At 34.0% G+C, this 18963-nt stretch overlaps 1 protein-coding gene across 4 annotated transcripts in view; it reads right to left on the bottom strand.

Annotated features, from left to right (window-relative positions):
• LOC131069595 (mitochondrial outer membrane protein porin of 36 kDa) overlaps nt 1-18375 on the bottom strand; it is a 30449-nt gene extending 12074 nt beyond the window's left edge. The window contains exons 1-3 of one of the 4 annotated variants that reach the window (XM_058005114.2): nt 18220-18368; nt 18059-18100; nt 15292-15359 (exon numbers count right to left, since the gene is read on the bottom strand). In XM_058005114.2, the coding sequence (XP_057861097.2) occupies nt 15292-15340 (49 nt within the window). In that variant the 5' untranslated portion in view covers nt 15341-15359; nt 18059-18100; nt 18220-18368. Of the gene's footprint in view, nt 1-15291; nt 15360-18058; nt 18101-18193 lie in introns of all 4 variants that reach the window. The other 3 variants (XM_058005113.2, XM_058005115.2, XM_058005112.2) reach the window with 3 other exon arrangements.
• Between the last annotated feature and the right edge of the window lie 588 nt (nt 18376-18963).

Genomic DNA, 18963 nt, shown 5'->3' with positions numbered 1-18963 from the left:
TATGGAGTAATCCCCAAGTCTCACAGATAGAGTGTTTTGTGTGCCATGGGGATAATGAACAAATGGGTATGTATATAATCAACTTGCATTGCACCATTATAAATTTCGCGTGGTGCAGTTTACCGAATGATGACACCAAACTGAGGAGGGATTATGAAAAAATTTGAGTTGTCCTTCAAAAACAATACATATTGTGTCATATGTAATGTCCCCAATTTGAAATAGGATTTAATAATAAAATTAAAATACAAAAGAATAAAAATATAATTAAAATTTAATTAAGTTAATGAATGGTCAAAGGCATGAAATGAAAAGTTGCGACTCCCTCAAACATGAGATATAGAAGGGCGAAGAGAACCTCATTTGTGAGGGAGGAGGAGAAGAAAAAATGGAGCATGTGAATCAAGGAAGAATCAATGGAAGAAGGAAGGAATGGGAAGTAAATAAGGAAGTGACTCTTCTAAAGGAGGGCAGAAATTAGGAAGGTTGTGACTCTTTCAAAGGGTACAAAAAGACGAAGGGTTGTGGCTCTTACAAAAGGCTGATATGAAAGCTTGTGACTCTTTAAAAGGGCATAATTACGGAAGGTTGTGACTCTTTCAATGGGCATGAATGATGAAGGGTTGCGACTCTCGAACGGTGGTGATTATGAAAGGTTGTGACCATTACAAAGGGCAGACATGATGAAGAGGTGTGACCCTCCCTCACATTGGAAGTTATAAGGGGATAAGGTTTCATTTGATGAGGACATTGTAGCATAGCAGGAATTCTCATAAAGCAATCAGATCAGACCTGAACTGCAATACTCTAATCTCTTGTGGGCAAAATATAAGGTGATTCAAATAGGGAACATTACAATTTGTCATGCCCCCAATCTGATGACCCTTGTTAACAATAAGAAATCTTCTTACCCTAGTAAGACTTCACGATTTCTTATCCCTCACACTGAACCATGGCTACAGCAGCAGATAGTGATTATAGATGAGTGCAGATCGAGACTAAAGTTGAGAACAAACTGTGATTATCCCTGCATACAGATTGGGTTATTACTGTATGAATCACCTTTCTTCACTCCTCCTAGGAGTGATGCTTTCCCTTAATCAATGAAGGATCCTTTCCTTAATAGAATGAAAGGTTAATTAGAATTAACACAATCTGGAATTAGAAGAGGCGATTAGACATTAGAGAGGTGTGGTTGTAGCCAATGGACATGTTGCCATCCAAGAGTCACAACCATAAGGGAGGTCATATCTAACAAAGGATATAAAGGGACATGCTAAGAAAACCAAGGGATTATCATCGAAGGAGTAGATCAGACTGATATATGATATCATCTGGACACTCAATTCAGTTAAGGCATAATAAGTATGATGGAGTATGTTTAATTATGGAAAACTGGCATACTCCTAGTAGGTGACATTAAATCATAGATTTGCATGATAAACAACTCATGAGACTTAGCTCAGGCTTTTCCACTAGTCATGTAGGAGGTATTGTAGATCCCACTAAGTTTACATTCACCCTTATACCCCATATTGTGAATAGATGACTTCTGACCCAGATATGTATCCATGTGCAATATTGCATTTCTGGATAATGACTAACAAGTGAAAATGAGCATTGAAAGGATAAGAATCCAATGATTTTAATAGTTGTACCGTGAATAGGTTTCTATTGTCATCCTCAAATATTTTACAAAAGATAACTAGATGTCAACTCACAAATGAAAAATGATCGTTGAAAGGTTAGGCATCTGTTGACTTTAATAGTTTTACTGTGAACATGATTCTATTGTCATCCTCAAATATTTTACAAAGAGGACCATCCAGATCATATCTCTATGAACAATTTACAACCCTAAGCAAAAACCCAAAAGCAAGCCTCCCAAAATAGTTGTTTCTGACAATATAAACACTTAAGGCTAGCTAATTTGATCTCAAGTTTGTAGCGGTTACTTTGTCTAGGAGCAACTTTAACCTACTAAATTCAATGCGACCCATGTACAATATCCAAAGCCTGCAAGGCTGCAACAATGCATGCATATTAATCAAAAAACATTAAAAAAAGTCTTATTTTGCAAATATAAGCATGTAATCAAACTTGAGTACCACTTTGGCTGTATCTACAAACCAGTCAAAAGTACATGTTTTCTCATCCATATGTCATTTCAGCATCTATAATTAGAATCTTGCCACAAAAATAGCGTATGCTTCTATTTCCATGTCAGGAACTAATAAGCATTCCTTCAATGTATAAGAAGATAAATCCTGTCAAAAGATAATGTGATGGGGTGATTCCATCGCAGCTCCTAGACCCATTATCAATAAATATTTGTCCATTAGGAATTGATGGACTTTGTTCTAATTTCAAGTTAATATTTGTCTGATAGACTAGTGGTAAACAGCTGCAATGAGTTGTAAAAGGTTGCAGTAACTTTAAGGTGTTGTAGTCTAGCATGGAGACTTGTTTCAGTCTGGTGTTGCCATGTTCCCAACCATGGGTCATTTGGAGAACTCAAAACCATATACTTTTAGGCATGTCATAGTAAGTGTGTATGATAGTGCTGGTGCACTTGCAGCACTGTTGAGGTACATGCAGGGACAACCAAGAGCAGGTGATGTTCAAGGAGATACCTAGAGTTACTCCATGCAACTATAGTTCATGAAACGTGTCTCAATTACCACAAGTCATGGGCAGTATTTGCCTATAATGCAAAAAGGTGTGTACACATAGAAGTGGGTCAACAACCTTGGACCAAATGTCATGTCCCCAATTAAATGAATAAATTCAGTTCACTGTTATGAAATAAATAGCCAATTCTACTTAACCAATTTCAAACAATTTGTTATTAATTAAAAAACACCAAACAAAATGAGACCTTGTGTTGGTATCTCAGCAATCTGAGGTAAATTAGATTAATTATAAAGTAATATATAGTGGCAGACCAGATCTGACATGTCTGCTTTTACAGCCACTAAATAGACTAATAACTAATGTTTTTAGACAGCGGTAGTATTAATACTTACTATCTTAACTAGGTCACTAAGTCATGAACAATGGATTAAGACAGCGATTGCCAAATCAGAAAATGAGGAATAAACCAATGAAAGGAAAGATGTGATCATATTCATTGGAGATATTGAATTGAAGACTAAACATCAACAATTACATTAGAGATTGAGTAATCGATCTATGAAGGGCAGCAATTCAGTAGATGACGATAACACTTGAAACAAATAATAAATATTTAGTTGCATTACTCCTAAGCCAAAGGGTGCGATTACTAAGAAAGAGAAGTTATGACTTATTGAAAAGGTTATGACTATTTGAGAAGAGTTATCTCTTAAGGGATATAGAAATATAAAAGGAAGATATATTATAGGCAGAAAGGGCATTGATGAGAGCTGGGAAAGGCAGAATGATCAAGGACGAATCTGGAATCAACCATTATAAGGGAAGTCCGCATTAATATAGGCATTTGGCCTTTTATGCAGTCGTCCACTTCTGAACATAATTGTGGTATACATTATGGTTCATAAATATAAGTTGCTAATTTAAGTAATAAAAATAGATGAATGATAAATAAATATAACTATCCATTATATGGAGTAATAATGAATATAAGTATATGTTTATTATATATGTAAATATATAAGCATGAACGTACTTATAAATACATATATATATATACACACACACACACACACACATCTAAATATGTTTATCAGTGAATGTGCTTATTTATATTGAAATAGAGAATTATATAATCAATATTGAATTATTGAATAAATAGGAATAGGTACCACATGCAATACAAGACACATTAGTATATTACTGGTCTGAATTCTTAATCTTTACCTATTGCCCCACATGGAGGATTGGATGTGGAGTTGTTAGGGAAAGGCGGTATTAATACCTCACAAGTTAGGTAAGACCTGCAGTGGAATGGACGTGCAACATCATACAAAGGCAATGGATAAGGCCTGTGGTGGAATGGGCATATGTTACATCATAAAAAGGCACTACTTGTGGAGGATGGTTTTCCAGCGCCCTATTAAAGATACTTCCCAACCTCCACTAAGATTGATCATTAGGATTGATTAAGGATTAGACCTGGCTATGTTGATTATCCCTTGTATGATGTATGCTAATCGTTCCCTAGAGCTAACAAATGCATAATAAAATGTAATAAGTATGATGAGATGTGTTTAATTATTGGAAAATAGGCTATCTCCTATTAGGGGACATTACACCAAGTGTGAATGGTATTGGCTTATTCTGTACGGTGTGCATTCATATAAAGAAATTATGTTACATGTAATGTGCAGCATGCTGACATCATGGTATGGTAATGATATGTTTGTGTAACTGTTGGTGTTCTATATGTCAGTTAGACAGTTAGAATACTGGAATTCCTTGTTGGATGTTTCTACAGCTATATCTATCTGTTTGTATGGATGTGCCAAGGTTAACATTGTTGTATGTGGTTGAATCTTGAAGGTGTGACGACCTAATTGGAGGTTATATGTCGTTAGTCTACAGATTGAGCCTATGTGTAAAAGAAACAAACTGTATTGGATGTAATTAATCCTCAATAATTCAATTGTGAATGTCCTATTTCTGGTAGTTTTTTCCCATGTAAATTCATGTCTCAAGTGCATTTGTGATTTGTGTATTGCTTCAAGTGCTTCCTTTAATGTTGCTTAATCAAATTGTACAACAAACCTAACTATTTTTTTTATCACATAATATTACAGTGTTCCAATATCCCAATTTATCAGTCATCTGCCTCAAGGATTTATTCCCATCATCTGGTAATAAAGTATGTTGTCTGGGCAAGGGCAATGTCGTTTAGAGTCATACCCTTACATGTGTCATTGCAAAATCCTAAGTTCCTAACTATCATGAAACCCTGATGTGCAAGTTTGGTGTGTATGTGTATAGCTAGTTTTAGTGCAAGCTTTTTAAGGATCATGTGAAAACATAAAGCAAGTGTTGTGTTAGATTCATGATGAGCACATCAAGATTTAATATTGAAAAGTTCAATGGTCAAAACTTTAAATTGTGGAGATTGACGAGCTCCTAGTAAAGAGAGATCAATGGATTAAGTAAAACCCACGAGTATGTTTAATGACAATTGGAGTAAATTGGATAAGAAGCCAGAAGTACCACTTGATTATGTCTTTCAAATTTTATGTTAAAGAATGTGTCAGGACTCAGAAGAGAATTTTACTCATTTGATGTGAAAGAAGATCCTTGTATCAATCCAAGAGTCTTGTGAACAAGATTTTTTTGAAGAGGAAGTTGTACCTAAAGATGAAACAAGGAGACTTGATGAATTATCATCCCAACACTTTTAATTTGATTTTGAGTCAATTAATGTCAATAGCAACACAATTCACAGTGGTAAGAAGATTTACAATCAACAGACAAAATGCACATCTTATGTCAGGATATTGGGAGCTATTCCAAAAGGAAATGCATCTACAAATTGAACAGTAAACCATAGATTTTATCTATTTTGAAGACCTTATGGGAATGGAAACTCCATCATCTAAAAATACTCAGCCAACAATGAGAAAGATTTTACTAATAATATAATTTCTTTGCAGTATTTTTCCATATTTTTCCCAATTTCAACACTTTGAGTGACCTTTATGGATTTGAACCTGGAGCTATGCTATGAAAGCCTTAAGAATTTGATGCAAGGGCATCCCAAGGTGTAAGAGTTATCTTGCATCATCTAAAAGTATGTTCTTTTATTTGTTATTTTGTTTGCAAGTTTTCAATAGCATTCCAAACATTAGTTAGCCAACATAGATCCTGCCACATTTCATCACAATTATATATTTCGCCTCACGAATGGAAATATATGCTCATCATAAACCCTTCAATGACATATATTAATTTCTGGTCACCACAAAAGCATATCTTAATTAGTAATCTTTTACTGGGCTGAACAGAATATAAGTGATTATAACATTCAAATTCACTATTTCTAATATTTTACTGGGCTCAACAGAATAATTGATTAACATTCAAATTCGCTATTTGAGGTTTGCACCAACTTCCCAAATCTTGCAACAACTAAGGAACACATTACAAAGTACAATGGGTCTAGGAGATCTTATGATATGGACCACACTAAGATCCATTGATCCATCATTATCGCACTCATTCCAAAAGGTTCTTCCAGAATGTTTGGCCGACCACAAACTTTGAAGGCATTGAGTTTCACACTGCCTTGTGGTTAACTAAGATCATTCCTAAGGGTAGGAGCTGCTATATAAGCAACACTCATAATCATTTTGAGGACAATCAAAGTTGAATTTTTGAGATTGGAGTCAACTTTGGGCATTGTATTGCAATATCTTTTGAATTTTGTAATTTGTAATCAAATGGCTATGGCCTAGCATCTTGTAAGCCCACTGTGGTAGAGACTGGTGATATAATTCTGGCTGTTTATTATGTATATTAAATCAAGTTGATTGTCATGAGAATGTGTTGTTTTGAGCATCGTTGTGCATAGAATGTGTATGTTCGCACTAAGTATGCATGGTTGGACAATCTTTTATTGGACCCTTCGTCCATGACTACATCAAGTGACATCAAAGAGATTTGGAATCCTAATAGAGAGGAAGTTTTTGCTTGTTGACAGATCATCAAATTGAGGCAGCTTGCAAAGACAACTTGCGGGCAGATTGTTGAGTTTGAGGCAATCACAAGGAGTTTAAAAGTAGAGCACCGTCACCTAAGGCAATTAGAATCAAACTTGTGAAGGAGAAAATAGAAACCCTAGAACAAATAGACTGCTGACCATGAAGCAATTTGCAAAGGAAAGGAAAGGAGATTGCGATTCAGATAGAACATTAACAATGAGGCAATTTGATAGTGGTATATATAAGGCAAGTATGAGAAGTGAGATCTAAAGAAGAGTGGTAAGCAAGCAAATAGAGGACCAAAATTTGATGCAATCTACAAGTATCTTGTGATTTGATTTGAAGATGAAAGGATTAATTATAAGTCCTAGAGTTAGGCTTGCTAATACGGAGGAAAGATCTCTAGAAAAGAAATTGCAAATGTCAGATTTGATGATGAAAAATGCAGCAACTAGTTTTCATAGGTTGCAAAAAGATGAACAAAGAAAAACTAATTTTGGATAAAGAAGAAAGGATGGAGATCAAAAGAAAGAAATCCAATAATGTAATATGCAGTAATGACCAGAGATATGATGTGCAGCAAGAGATCTAACATCAGGTAGTGTTGGAATGATGATTTAGAGGAATGTGCAACCAGAAGAAGATCGTGATTGTTGAGACATGGACCAGCTAGGACTCGAACCTAGGACCTTCCATATGCTGCTGGAGTGCTCTACCACTGAGCTACTGGCCCCTCTTGGACCAGTAAGGAAGGTGAGGAATTAAATAATAGGGAAGATCAAGACATTTTTGGGGAAGAAACAACAAGAAAGGAAGATTTGAGAGTTGTGAATAGTGAATAGTGAATAGATTAGTAAAGCTTTTGAGGATAATGAGTTAATTAGGTTCAAGTTGAAATGATAATTCTATGTTGTATCAACAAAGGAGACGAAGGCTCCTTAAATAAGCAATTACAAGCTAAGTTTCTAAAATAGAAACAAAAGACTAAAAAAACACATTTTAAATAAGAACAAACTACGAAAAGGAAATATCCTAAACTACCTAACCAAATGACCATTATAAAAACATTACATAATTACTTTAATACCCTCCCTTAATAGTCATTCTACTAACTACCCTATAGAAAACTTGACATAATCTGCAAGTCATTTGGCCACGAATGCATAGAAGGCTACCCCCTTCTCCTCTAAACACTCTGCGACATAAGCCTACTATAAGACCCTCCCTGGTTCTGCAAAACTTTTGGATATGACCAAGTTTACCATAATCTTTCTACCACAATCCTTCAAACCTAATGTTCGGTAACAAAGCTATCCCTCCTATTACGCAGAGACACCAAAGATCAGCTTCTCAAAAAGCTTCGATTTTTGTTGACAAAAAATTGGCAAAAAACTGAAACCACGATTTTGTGGAGAAATTGGCAAGCCCTCCACCATGATTTTTTTTTGGAAAAAATCAGAAAAACCCAAAAAACAACAATAGCCTTCATGATTTTTTTGTGGAATAAATCAAAAAACCCTTCAATAGAAAAAGAACCCATGATTTTTGTGTGAAAAAATCGTGCACAAAACAAACAAAGAAACAACGATATTTGAAGAGAAAATCGTGCAAAACCCTCCATTATTTTTTGTGGAGAAAAATCAAAAATTCCGTCCACAATTTTTTAGGAGAAAATTGTATGAAACCCCCCAATTTGTTCAAAAACTTTACTCATGACCATCACAAATAGTAAATATAAATAAAAACTACTTGACTTTTGTGGAAAAAACAAGTAAAACCCTTACATGATTTTTTGTGGAAAAAAATAAAAAAAACCCACAAACATTTTTACTAAAAGAATTCACCAAAGAAGAACCTAAGCTCTGATACCACGAAATGATAATTCAATGTTGTATTAACAAAAGAGACGAAGGTTCCTTAAATAAGCAATTACAAGCAAAGTTTCTACCAAAAAGAAAAATTCTAAATAAGAATGAACTACAAAAAGGAAATATCCTAAACTAACTAACCAAATGACGATTATAGAAACATTACATAATTACTTTAATACAAGTTTGAAGGCTTGAAGTTAGGTATGAGGTTGGCATATTTACTACAGGAACTTGCGGCAGCAAATATGGATACATGATGTAATTGGAGAGAAGAAAATATACAGGTATCTAAGCAAGATTGGAGATATAATGATTTATTTATGCAGTGATAAGAGGTCAAAACAGTGAAGGTGACAATAGTAATCCAAAGTTGATAGCAAATAAAGAGATTAAGTGATAGGTACAAATGTTTGAAATAAATGAAGAATATGTGTGGAAAAGTGATGAAGTGGGAAGAGAAAATAATAATGATGTGATGGCTGGTTCAAAGGTAGGTGATGGCTGGTTCAAAGGTAGGTGATGGAGTCCAAGAGACAAATTGGATAATTGAAGTAATTACTAATAGTAGGTGAGTAGAAATAATGAGCAATGTTGAGGAAGTTGTGACAATGTAGGAGGTAACTAGAAGATGTGTGGTAATAATAAGGGTTGCAAAGGAGGGAGGAATTGGTTCGAAGATGATGACATGAGGGGGTTCGTGCTGCAATAGCAGAGAAGATGGACATGAAGAGAAGGCTGACGTTAAATCTTGTGGCAGATATGGAATAGAAAAATATGTGGTGATTAACAGATTTTAAAAGGATGATGGCAAACAAGTATTAGTAATTGAGTTTGAAATAAAAGTAGAGAGTGCAAATTTGAAAAAAAAAAGAAAACAAAACTTGGAAGTAGGTAGTAAAATATTTTGGTATAGGTATAGCACTAGTAACTACAAGTGTATGGCATGAAGACAAAGAAGAATCAAAGAAATCGATACTGCAATTGACAAAGATGACAAAAAATGGAGAGCAGAAATTTTGAGATAATATGAGATGGTTTGAGTTGGAAAATATAAACATTGAAAGCTACAGAAGGAGGAGATTTGATTGGTAGAAGAGATTCAATTCTAGAAGAGTGAAGTGGAAGTTGAAAGAATACCTATAAAAATTGTAGGTTAAGGCTGAAATATTGTAATGTCCCCTACCTGATCTATTTCAAAATATTAAAATTGATTGATATTCTTCAATTAGTTATTAACAAGTGCTTATCTATTTTCCTCATTAGATGATTAATATCATTATTAATATAGATATCAGACCCTGTTACTACTTCAGCTTTAAGGGAGAAGGGTTTACATATGTTACCAAAGCGCTTAGACCCCAACCACAATAGGTTCCCTCAAAGTTTAAGATCCAAGGCCTTACCTATCTTGGGTCTATACCCTCAAGGCTTATGGGTCACTAATCCCCACCCTATCTTGGGACTTAACCTATTGCTTGGATTTAGACTACCCCTCTTTGGAACATCTCATCCCCATCTTCTTAAATACTGACAATAATAACATGATTTGGACTATAAGTACACTAACTTCTCATGTATTATAAATATATATGAAATTAAGTATGATTGTCATACATATTGCAGTTTATAACAATATTATTACTAGATTCTGCATAAAAACTTTATCAGGGTTCATATACTAAGCATACATATTAAGCACATCCCCATGCATACCAACAAGAACACAAATGTTACTGCCTGTAACTTGATAACAATTCTAATCTGATCTGATCAATGGTGATGTCACTAGATGTTTTGATTTCTTCCCTTTATATCTCTCAATTTGAGGGAGAGGTCACACCTCTTCATCATGTATGCCCTTTGGCAAGAGACATACCCTTTCACCATCAGCAACCTTTGAAAGAGTGCAACTCTTCATTATTTCTACCCTTTGAAAGGGACACAGCCTTTCATAATCAGATCTGCACACATTATTTAAATCAGATCTGCACTTCTCATTTCCAAATTATCCCCCCTCTCAAATGAGGTTTTCTTCTCCCTTTTATATCTCATTGTTAAGGGAGTCACAACCTTTTCCTTTCATGTCTTTCGACTTTTTCATTAACTTAATTAATTTTTAATTAATCATATTTAATTATATTGTTTTATATTTTAATTTAATTTTTAATGTTTTAATTTTATTATTATCATTTATTATTAAATTCTATTTCAAAGTGGGGACATTACACATATGAAAGTTTGAGAATGTCCTAGTTCCATGCTTGGGGCTGGTAGAGTTGGAAGGAGAAGCAGTATTTTATTGATCCTAAAAGCCTATCCATGTGTTAAGGGTGCATTGAGGTTGGTTACCAACCAAAAGGGTGATTTCTTGCTTAGCCCTTATTTGTGATGTCGTGTCCCCTTTCTAATAAATTTAATTCAAGTGGTTGAATAGCCCATTCCATTATTTTCTATGTTAGCCCGAGTTTCCAAGACGGGGGGACGGGGAAATGGGTTTCCGAGACGTTTTTTTTTTTCCCGGAACAGGGGACGGCTATATATATATATATGGAAAATGAAAAATATTTTTTATAAAAAAAAAAATTGTTTTTTTATTTTCCCTGCCACTGGAAACGGCCATCCATCCTGGGGATGGTCAACGGTCCCCAAAAAAAAGGTTGACCGTTTTCGAGTTTCCAGGACGGTTTTCGAAAAAATTTCAGGGATCGGGTATGGCTTGGAAATGTTTCCAACTGTCCCCAAGTCCTCGAAATAGTTTCCGTTTCCGGCTGTCCCCAAGTCCTCGAAACAGTTTCCATTTCCGAAACGTGTGCCTTTAGGCCGGAAACATGTTTCTAGGTAACACTGATTATTTTTTAGGCTAAGGTAAATAAATAAAGAAATAATATTTTTTAATATTTATTTATGACCCCAATGGAATTCTAGATTTTCAAAACATTATAGGTCAATTAAAAAAATTAAATTAAACTTATTGAACTCCAAATGGAGCATGGGATTTCTTGGGATTCTTTTGTAACTGTCAAATGCCAAAATAGCGAATTCTACAAGTTGTCAGAGCAAGTGTGACGGGGTTAATGCAAGCTATTTTTAGCATTCAAATTTTTGTGGGGATTTTTATATATTTAACTATTATTTTCCCCCCAAATGAGGCATTGGGATTTGGGAATCCAATTTAGCCTCGGTGCATTATAAATATACAAGCATTTTCTTTTAAGAGAGCTTTTGGATCATTTTTCATCTTAAGTTTTTGTATGAGCACATATGCTTCTACATTTCCTTCTAGGGATAAAAATTCATTGACAGTTGGAATTCAAGAGTTGTGGGTATAATCTTTCAGATTGGAGCAACACAAATGTTGACATTGATGTGTGATTTGCAGTTTTATGAATGTTGTTTGATTTGATAGTTTCTAGATTTGTTGCTGCAGGTGATTTTAATGTTGTAACAGCATATTTCATTTATAAAAAACAGATTCATTAATAATATATATTCCAAAAGTTTCTATACAAAAATTGTCAAATTCAAGTGCACAGATTCGTGAAGAAATTATTAGAATATTTAATTATATTTTAGTCACTTATATTTAGTTCCTTGTTTAATGGTCATTTAGCTTTTTAGTTAATTAGCTTTTAAGCTTTATTTAGCATTTAGCTTTTTCTTGTTAGTTAATTAGCTTTTAAGCTTTATTTAGCGTTTAGCTTTTTAGTAGTTCACTTTAAACGACTTGTTCTAAATTTAGAACGTCCTCTTGTAATCTCTATATATACGCTTGTATATTGTTGAATAGATTATCCAATTATTGAATCATTCATTCAATTTATTTTTCATGGTATCAGAGCGGGTCGATGGGATTCTTTAAAGTTTGGCGAATTTTTTAATAAAAATTCATGCCCTTCTTTCTGGAATATTTTCCAGATTTTTTTTTATTGTTTTTTTATAAAAAAACGATTTTGCTTTTTAGAAGGCTTTTTGAGGGTTTCTGGTTTGTGGGCGAATTTCTTTGTGCTGGGCAGCAGTTCATGTTTTTTTTTAGCGTTCTAGAGATTTTCGGGCCTGCAACCTGAAGTTTTTTTTGCAGATTGAAAATTTTTCTAGGGTTTCTGCAATTTTCGACTACGGTTTTGACCCTTCAGTTCAAGTCGAAATTTTATTTTTCTTGCAAATTCTTGGTGGGTTTTTCGAGACCTCAACGACATCGTTGTCAGATTTTTCTGGGTGCATCATTTTCCGTGCCTCGATTTTTGAGCCGTCGGATCTATATTCTGTTTCCAGATTCTTGGTGGGTTTTTCGAGAGCTTTTCTGGGTTGGTCTCAAATTTTTTGAGGGCCTCGTTTTCCATGCCTCGAATTTTGTGTCAGCAAATTTGCCTTGGAATTTAAAAACAGTTCACAATTTCTGCTATTTCTGTGGACGTTGGGATTTTTGCTGTTTTTAGGGCACCATTTATGCTGTTTTAAGTGTGCAGAAAATTTTAATTTCTGGGTTTCTTCCAAACCTTGAAATTTGCACCTTGGAATTTGTGCCAGAATTCTCCTCCAGGGTTTCAGATTTTTTGTGCAGCTGCTTCTATTATGATTTTTGAATCAGATTCTTCTATCTCATGCTTTCACTAGGTTGACCTCGTTCAACCTCCATTTTTGTGATGGCATCTTTGACTAACATCATGTTGGAACACAGACAGAAGTTCAACAACTGTCACAACACCTGGAAACAGTGCATGTTCACGATATCTAAATATCGTTGCCTTGATCAGATTGATTTAGGCCAGACCTCGTCTTACAGATCCCAAGGTTTTCACGATTTTTTCCTGAAAAATTGTTTGTCGGTTTTCTGATTTTTTCCACAACAAATCATGGGAGGGTTTTCATGATTTTTTCCTCAAAAATTGTTTGCAGAGTTTATAATTTTCCCTTAAAAATTATCTCATTTGTAATCCGCGATATTCACGTAAGATTTTAGTTATCTGGGTTTTACCCTTTTTTTCCACAAAAACGATGATTTGTAATCAGATTTCTTGGTTTTTCAATTTTCTCCTCAAAATCGTAAATTCTCTTTTCAAGGGTTCCTATTTCAAGGTTTGACGGTTTTTTCCTCAAAATCGTGCTTTGTTGCAGTTAGTTTGGGTCGCCCCTGCCAGGGCGAACATTTGCAACCGTGGTATCTTGCAGTCAGTTGTGGAGTTGATAATCTTCTGCAAAAGGGTTTGCCAATTTTCCTCAAAATCATGGTTTCAGTTTTCAGTTTGGTTACCCAACGTTAGGTTGGATGGATTCTGGTATTCTTGGTCATTAACACTTTTCAGATCCACGGAGGGTCTCCATTGCAGCAGAGTGTTCTTTTCATTTGTGATCAAAAGACCTGCAGTGTCTTCTGTAGGGTAGTTAGCAGATAGAATGACCATTAAGGGAGGGTATTAGAATATTTAATTATATTTTAGTCACCTATATTTAGTTCCTTGTTTAATGGTCATTTAGCTTTTTAGTTAATTAGCTTTTAAGCTTTATTTAGCATTTAGCTTTTTCTTTTTAGTTAATTAGCTTTTAAGCTTTATTTAGCGTTTAACTTTTTAGTAGTTCACTTTAAACGACTTGTTCTTAATTTAGAACGTCGTCTTGTAATCTCTATATATACGCTTGTATATTATTGAATAGATTATCCGATTATTGAATCATTCATTCGATTTATTTTTCAGAAATTGCTAAATCTTTGTGGGTATTTCATTATATTTTCAGCATTTATTTGAAGAGGGTTTGAAGTTTAATATATTGACTCAAATTTGTTCCACTTAAGTGAAGGTAAATGATTTGTGAGCATAGGGCTCTCATGTAATGTTCCCAAATAATATATTTTGTTTAAAATATTTGTTTGCGGGTTTTCAATAGCATTACATACATCAATTAGCCAACACGCATCCAACCACATTTGACCGCAATTATATATTTCACCTTGCAATTAAAAATATATATGTTCATCATTGACCTTTCAATGACATATCCAAATCTCAAGAGATTATGATCACCGTGAATTCATGAAAGCATATATTTATTTATGATCCTTTACCGAGCTCAGCAGAATCATTGGTTTGAGAGTCAAATTCACGATTTGAGGTTTTTGCCAACTTCCCAAAACTTGCGGCAACTATGGAGCACGTTATTAGGTATATTGGGCCCACGAGACTTTATGATATGGACTGCATTGAGAGTCATTGATCCATCATTATCACACTCTTTCGAGAAGGTTCTTCTTTCATGTTTGGCCAACTACACATTTTCCAAGGCATTAAGTTTTACAACACCTTGCAGCTGAATAAGATCATTCCTAAGGCTAGGAATTGTTAGATAAACATCAAACATAATCAATTTGACAGCAATCAATTTGGAGATACAAGATGGGCATTATTTTGCAATATCTTTCAAATTTTGTAATTTTTATTCAAATGGCTATGGCCTATCATGTTGTAAGCCCATTGTGGCAGAAACTGGCATTGTAATTCTAACTATTAATTATCTATATGTTATATCAAATTTATTGTCATTAGAATATGTTTGTTTTGACCATCATTGTGCATAGACTGTGTATGCATTAAGGCTGCATAGTTGAACAGTTCTTTATTAGACCATCCGTCCATGACTGCATCAGAATTTATCAGTAGACAACATTTTTACCTTATCAAAACTCCTTTAGTAAATGTAATAATATATTCCAACCAAAAATATAGATGTGCGATGCATTCAAAATCAGGCTGACATAAACATCTAACCTCTGGTTTTCTTCCCAATGTCAGAGAACAGTCCAGGTCCCTTCACCATAATTGCTGCTTACACAACCCTGCATAAATAGTACGAGTAGCATAAATAGAACATATTGCAGTTGGATTAAAAATCTGAAGCCACTTCAAACTTCCACAATCCAATTACTTATTAAAATTTCTTCAGGATAAAACGTGCATAGAAATTAAATGCTTCCATAGTTTCTGGCTACTTAATCATACCCATCAACAGGATGCAATATGCATGATGATTCAAATAACCTTAATATAGAACACACTATTGCTGGACTTAAGACCTGAGGCTACTTCAAGCTTATATAATCCATAATACTTATTAGAATACTTCAACAAAAATATCCATTGAAATTTTCCTGTCACTCCTTCGATTTAAGACTCCGGATACCTTGACTCATCTTAAAATATAACACCATCTAGCTGAATTTAAGAGCGTTAGGGTGCTCAAGCCTCTGCGATTCATCATAATAATACTTATAAATATTACCTCAGGAAAGAAATTGCATGGAAATTTGAAGCCACTATGTGTCCCAATAACAGGATGAAATGCAGATTACAAACTATTTAGGCGACCTTGAAATAGAAGAAGTATAGAACACACTGTGGCTGGACTTAAGAACCTGAAGGCACTTCAAGCTATTACAATAGGGATTGAAAATCGTTTAAGAAACATAACAGCTCACATCATAACTAAACTTAAGAACCTAAAGTTACTTCAAGCTTCAACAATCCTTCGTAATTAGAATAACTGCTTCAGGAAAGAAATTTCCAGCCTTTGTGTTCCATCAAGAGGGTGAAATTCAGATTACAAATAGTTTAAGTAACATTAAAATAGAAGGTAGAAGGCAGTGTAGCTGATTTTTTATATTCCAGATCGTTTACAAATATTTTGCTGATACGAGCATCAACTTGAGACCATTACATGACACTAATATTTGCTCATATCAAGCAACCACAACCATGACACTAATACTAGCTCATTTCGAGCAACCACACTAGAATCAACTTGTTGAAGACCAAGAGTGTCACAAATTAGAATCCACTTATTAGAAACCACCATTAGCTCATTTCGAGCAACCACATTAGAATCAACCTATGGAAGACCAAGGGTCACAAATTAGAATAAACTTATTAGAAACTACCTAGAAGCCAACTGTGGAAGACTAAGAGTCAACTTTGAATTCCATAGTAGATGTCCCTTTGGGATATGAACTTTGATCTCCACAATGAGAACTCAATGCTTTAACCAATAGAACACAACCCCTTGGATGCAGTGTAGCTGGTGTAGCTGATTTTAAGAATCTCAAGGTACTTTAAGCTTCTTATCCATAATGATTATCAAAATTGTTTCAGTAAGGAAATTGCATGGAAAATTTGGGGATCTGTTTGCAATGGTGATTGCAAATAATTTCCTTACAATAGAACAGAGTATAACTGAATTTGAGAACCTGAAGGTTCTTAAAGCTACCACAAACCTAATAATTACAAAAAAGTGTTTCCGTACAGAAATTGCAGGGAAAATTCAGGCCACTCTTTGCAATTACAATTGCAAATTGTTAATAACCTTATCATATACCACAGCAGAGCTGGATTTAAGAAGCCGAAGTTACCTAATGCTTTCGTAATCCATGATTATTATAAACTGCTTCAGAAAAGAAATTCTGGCCCTCATGGTCCATCAATAGGATATAATACAGTCTATAAATAGCTTTAGTAGTCTTAAAATAGAAGGGAGTGTTGCTGAATTTAAGAATCTACTTCAAGCTACCTTGATCAATAATTTTTACCAGAACTGTTTCAGGAAAGACATCATCCAGAATTTGGGACATTCTTCGCAATAGTATACTCAAACACAAAGAGCCTGAAAATGATTCAAGCTTCGGCAATTCATAGTAAAAATACAGTATATAAATAGCTTTCGTAGTCTTAAAATAGAAGGGAGTGTTGCTGAATTTAAGAATCTGAATCTACTTAAAGCTACCTGGATCAATAACAATTACCAGAACTGTTTCAGGAAAGACATTGCATTCAGATTTGGGCCACCCTTAGCAATAGTATACCAAAACACAAAGCGCCTAAAAACAATTCAAGCTTCTAAAATTCATAGTAATTACTAAAATTTATTCGGGGTAAAAAATTATGTTGAAAAAACGGACCACTGTTCAACTAGATGAAGAAACCTTAAAATAGAACAGTGTAAGCCAGATTTAAAATTGGGTAGAAATTCGGGTCACACTTTTTACCATATACAAATATGTTAACCTTAACTAGAACAAAGTGTAGCTGGACTTAAAAATTTGAAGTTACTTAAAGCTTCAGGATTAAAATTTAGCACAAAAGACAGTATAACGTTTAAGAGCATGAAATGTTGATATGATTCTTTTTCCACGCAATTTCTATAAGCTTCTGAGTAAGATTTACTTCAAACCCTCAAAACCCCTCTATATCGATTTTTTTTTCCCCTTTTTTATAACTGAATATAGCTTATTACTCTTATATATCAACACACGCCGCCGAAATCTATATGTTTCACTAACATTAATATACAACATGGCTGAGAGATGTTTAGAAATGTGAAGCTCGTCAAAGTATGAATCGCTCATACGCTCAAAATCCTCTGAACAGAAAACATATCGAAAAAAAATTATTTATTCTTAATATCATCAATTCTACCAAAAATATTGCATTACATTCAAATACAACACGATCAAGCTGAATTTAGAAATACAAGAATATAACTTGCCTGAAACACACGCTTAAATGAATCAGAATTATCTTTCGTTTGCTGTAAATACAAGAAAATGCCACCACAATATACTTGAAAAACAGGAAAAAAAATACAGCAAAAATGGCAGGCGAAAATCGATAGAAAATCTACCCAAAGTAGAGGTGAAGCCTATTAACCTTACTGCAGAAATGGAAAGTGTTTAACGCCCTCCCAGGAGAATTGCACAGTTTGCTTAAACCCTTAAAACCCTACTTAGAAATAAAGATTTATGGTATCTTCTGGAGAATGTTCGACCATAGAAATCTTGACCGTTCATTTCACGTTGTTTCGTGTTACGACTCTCGTGGCCGTTGATGGAACACTTAAATGCATTAATTCTGGCGATGACATGGAACATTCTGTACGTTAGAAAAACACGCTAAATTTTTGGAATTTTTTTTGTTAAACACCTAATTAAGATTTGTACCTTCATAAACTACTTGAGAATACGATAATTCCACAAAACAACATAAACCTAACCATCACCCTGTAAAACCTAAACACAATTTCATTCGTTGGAAAAAATAGAAATAAAAAATTCAAAAATTTCATGTCCTAGTATTTGCATCGTTACGAGGTGTAATGGATGTGTCCATAGAACATTTAAAGGGAAGCAAACTTATTGTTTATTTTTAAGTTATATAATATTTTTATTAACAATTAATTAAAATGAAATATAATATCAATTTTAATTTAATTTAATAATAATATAATTAATATTTTTTTAAATATTATATGTTTAATTAAAATTGTGTTTGTAATATAAAGAAATAAAATTTACATATGATTTTATTGTAATTTCTAATTGTGATTTATAGAAGTAGATAGTGTACAATAGATTTGCACATAGTTATATATTTAATAGATGTTGTGAAATAAAT

This window comes from Cryptomeria japonica, chromosome 3 (genome assembly GCF_030272615.1).
Source record: "Cryptomeria japonica chromosome 3, Sugi_1.0, whole genome shotgun sequence".
NCBI classification, from domain to species: Eukaryota; Viridiplantae; Streptophyta; class Pinopsida; order Cupressales; family Cupressaceae; genus Cryptomeria; species Cryptomeria japonica.
Note: the sequence above shows the minus strand (reverse complement) of the source record. Positions and strands in the feature narration are given on the sequence as shown.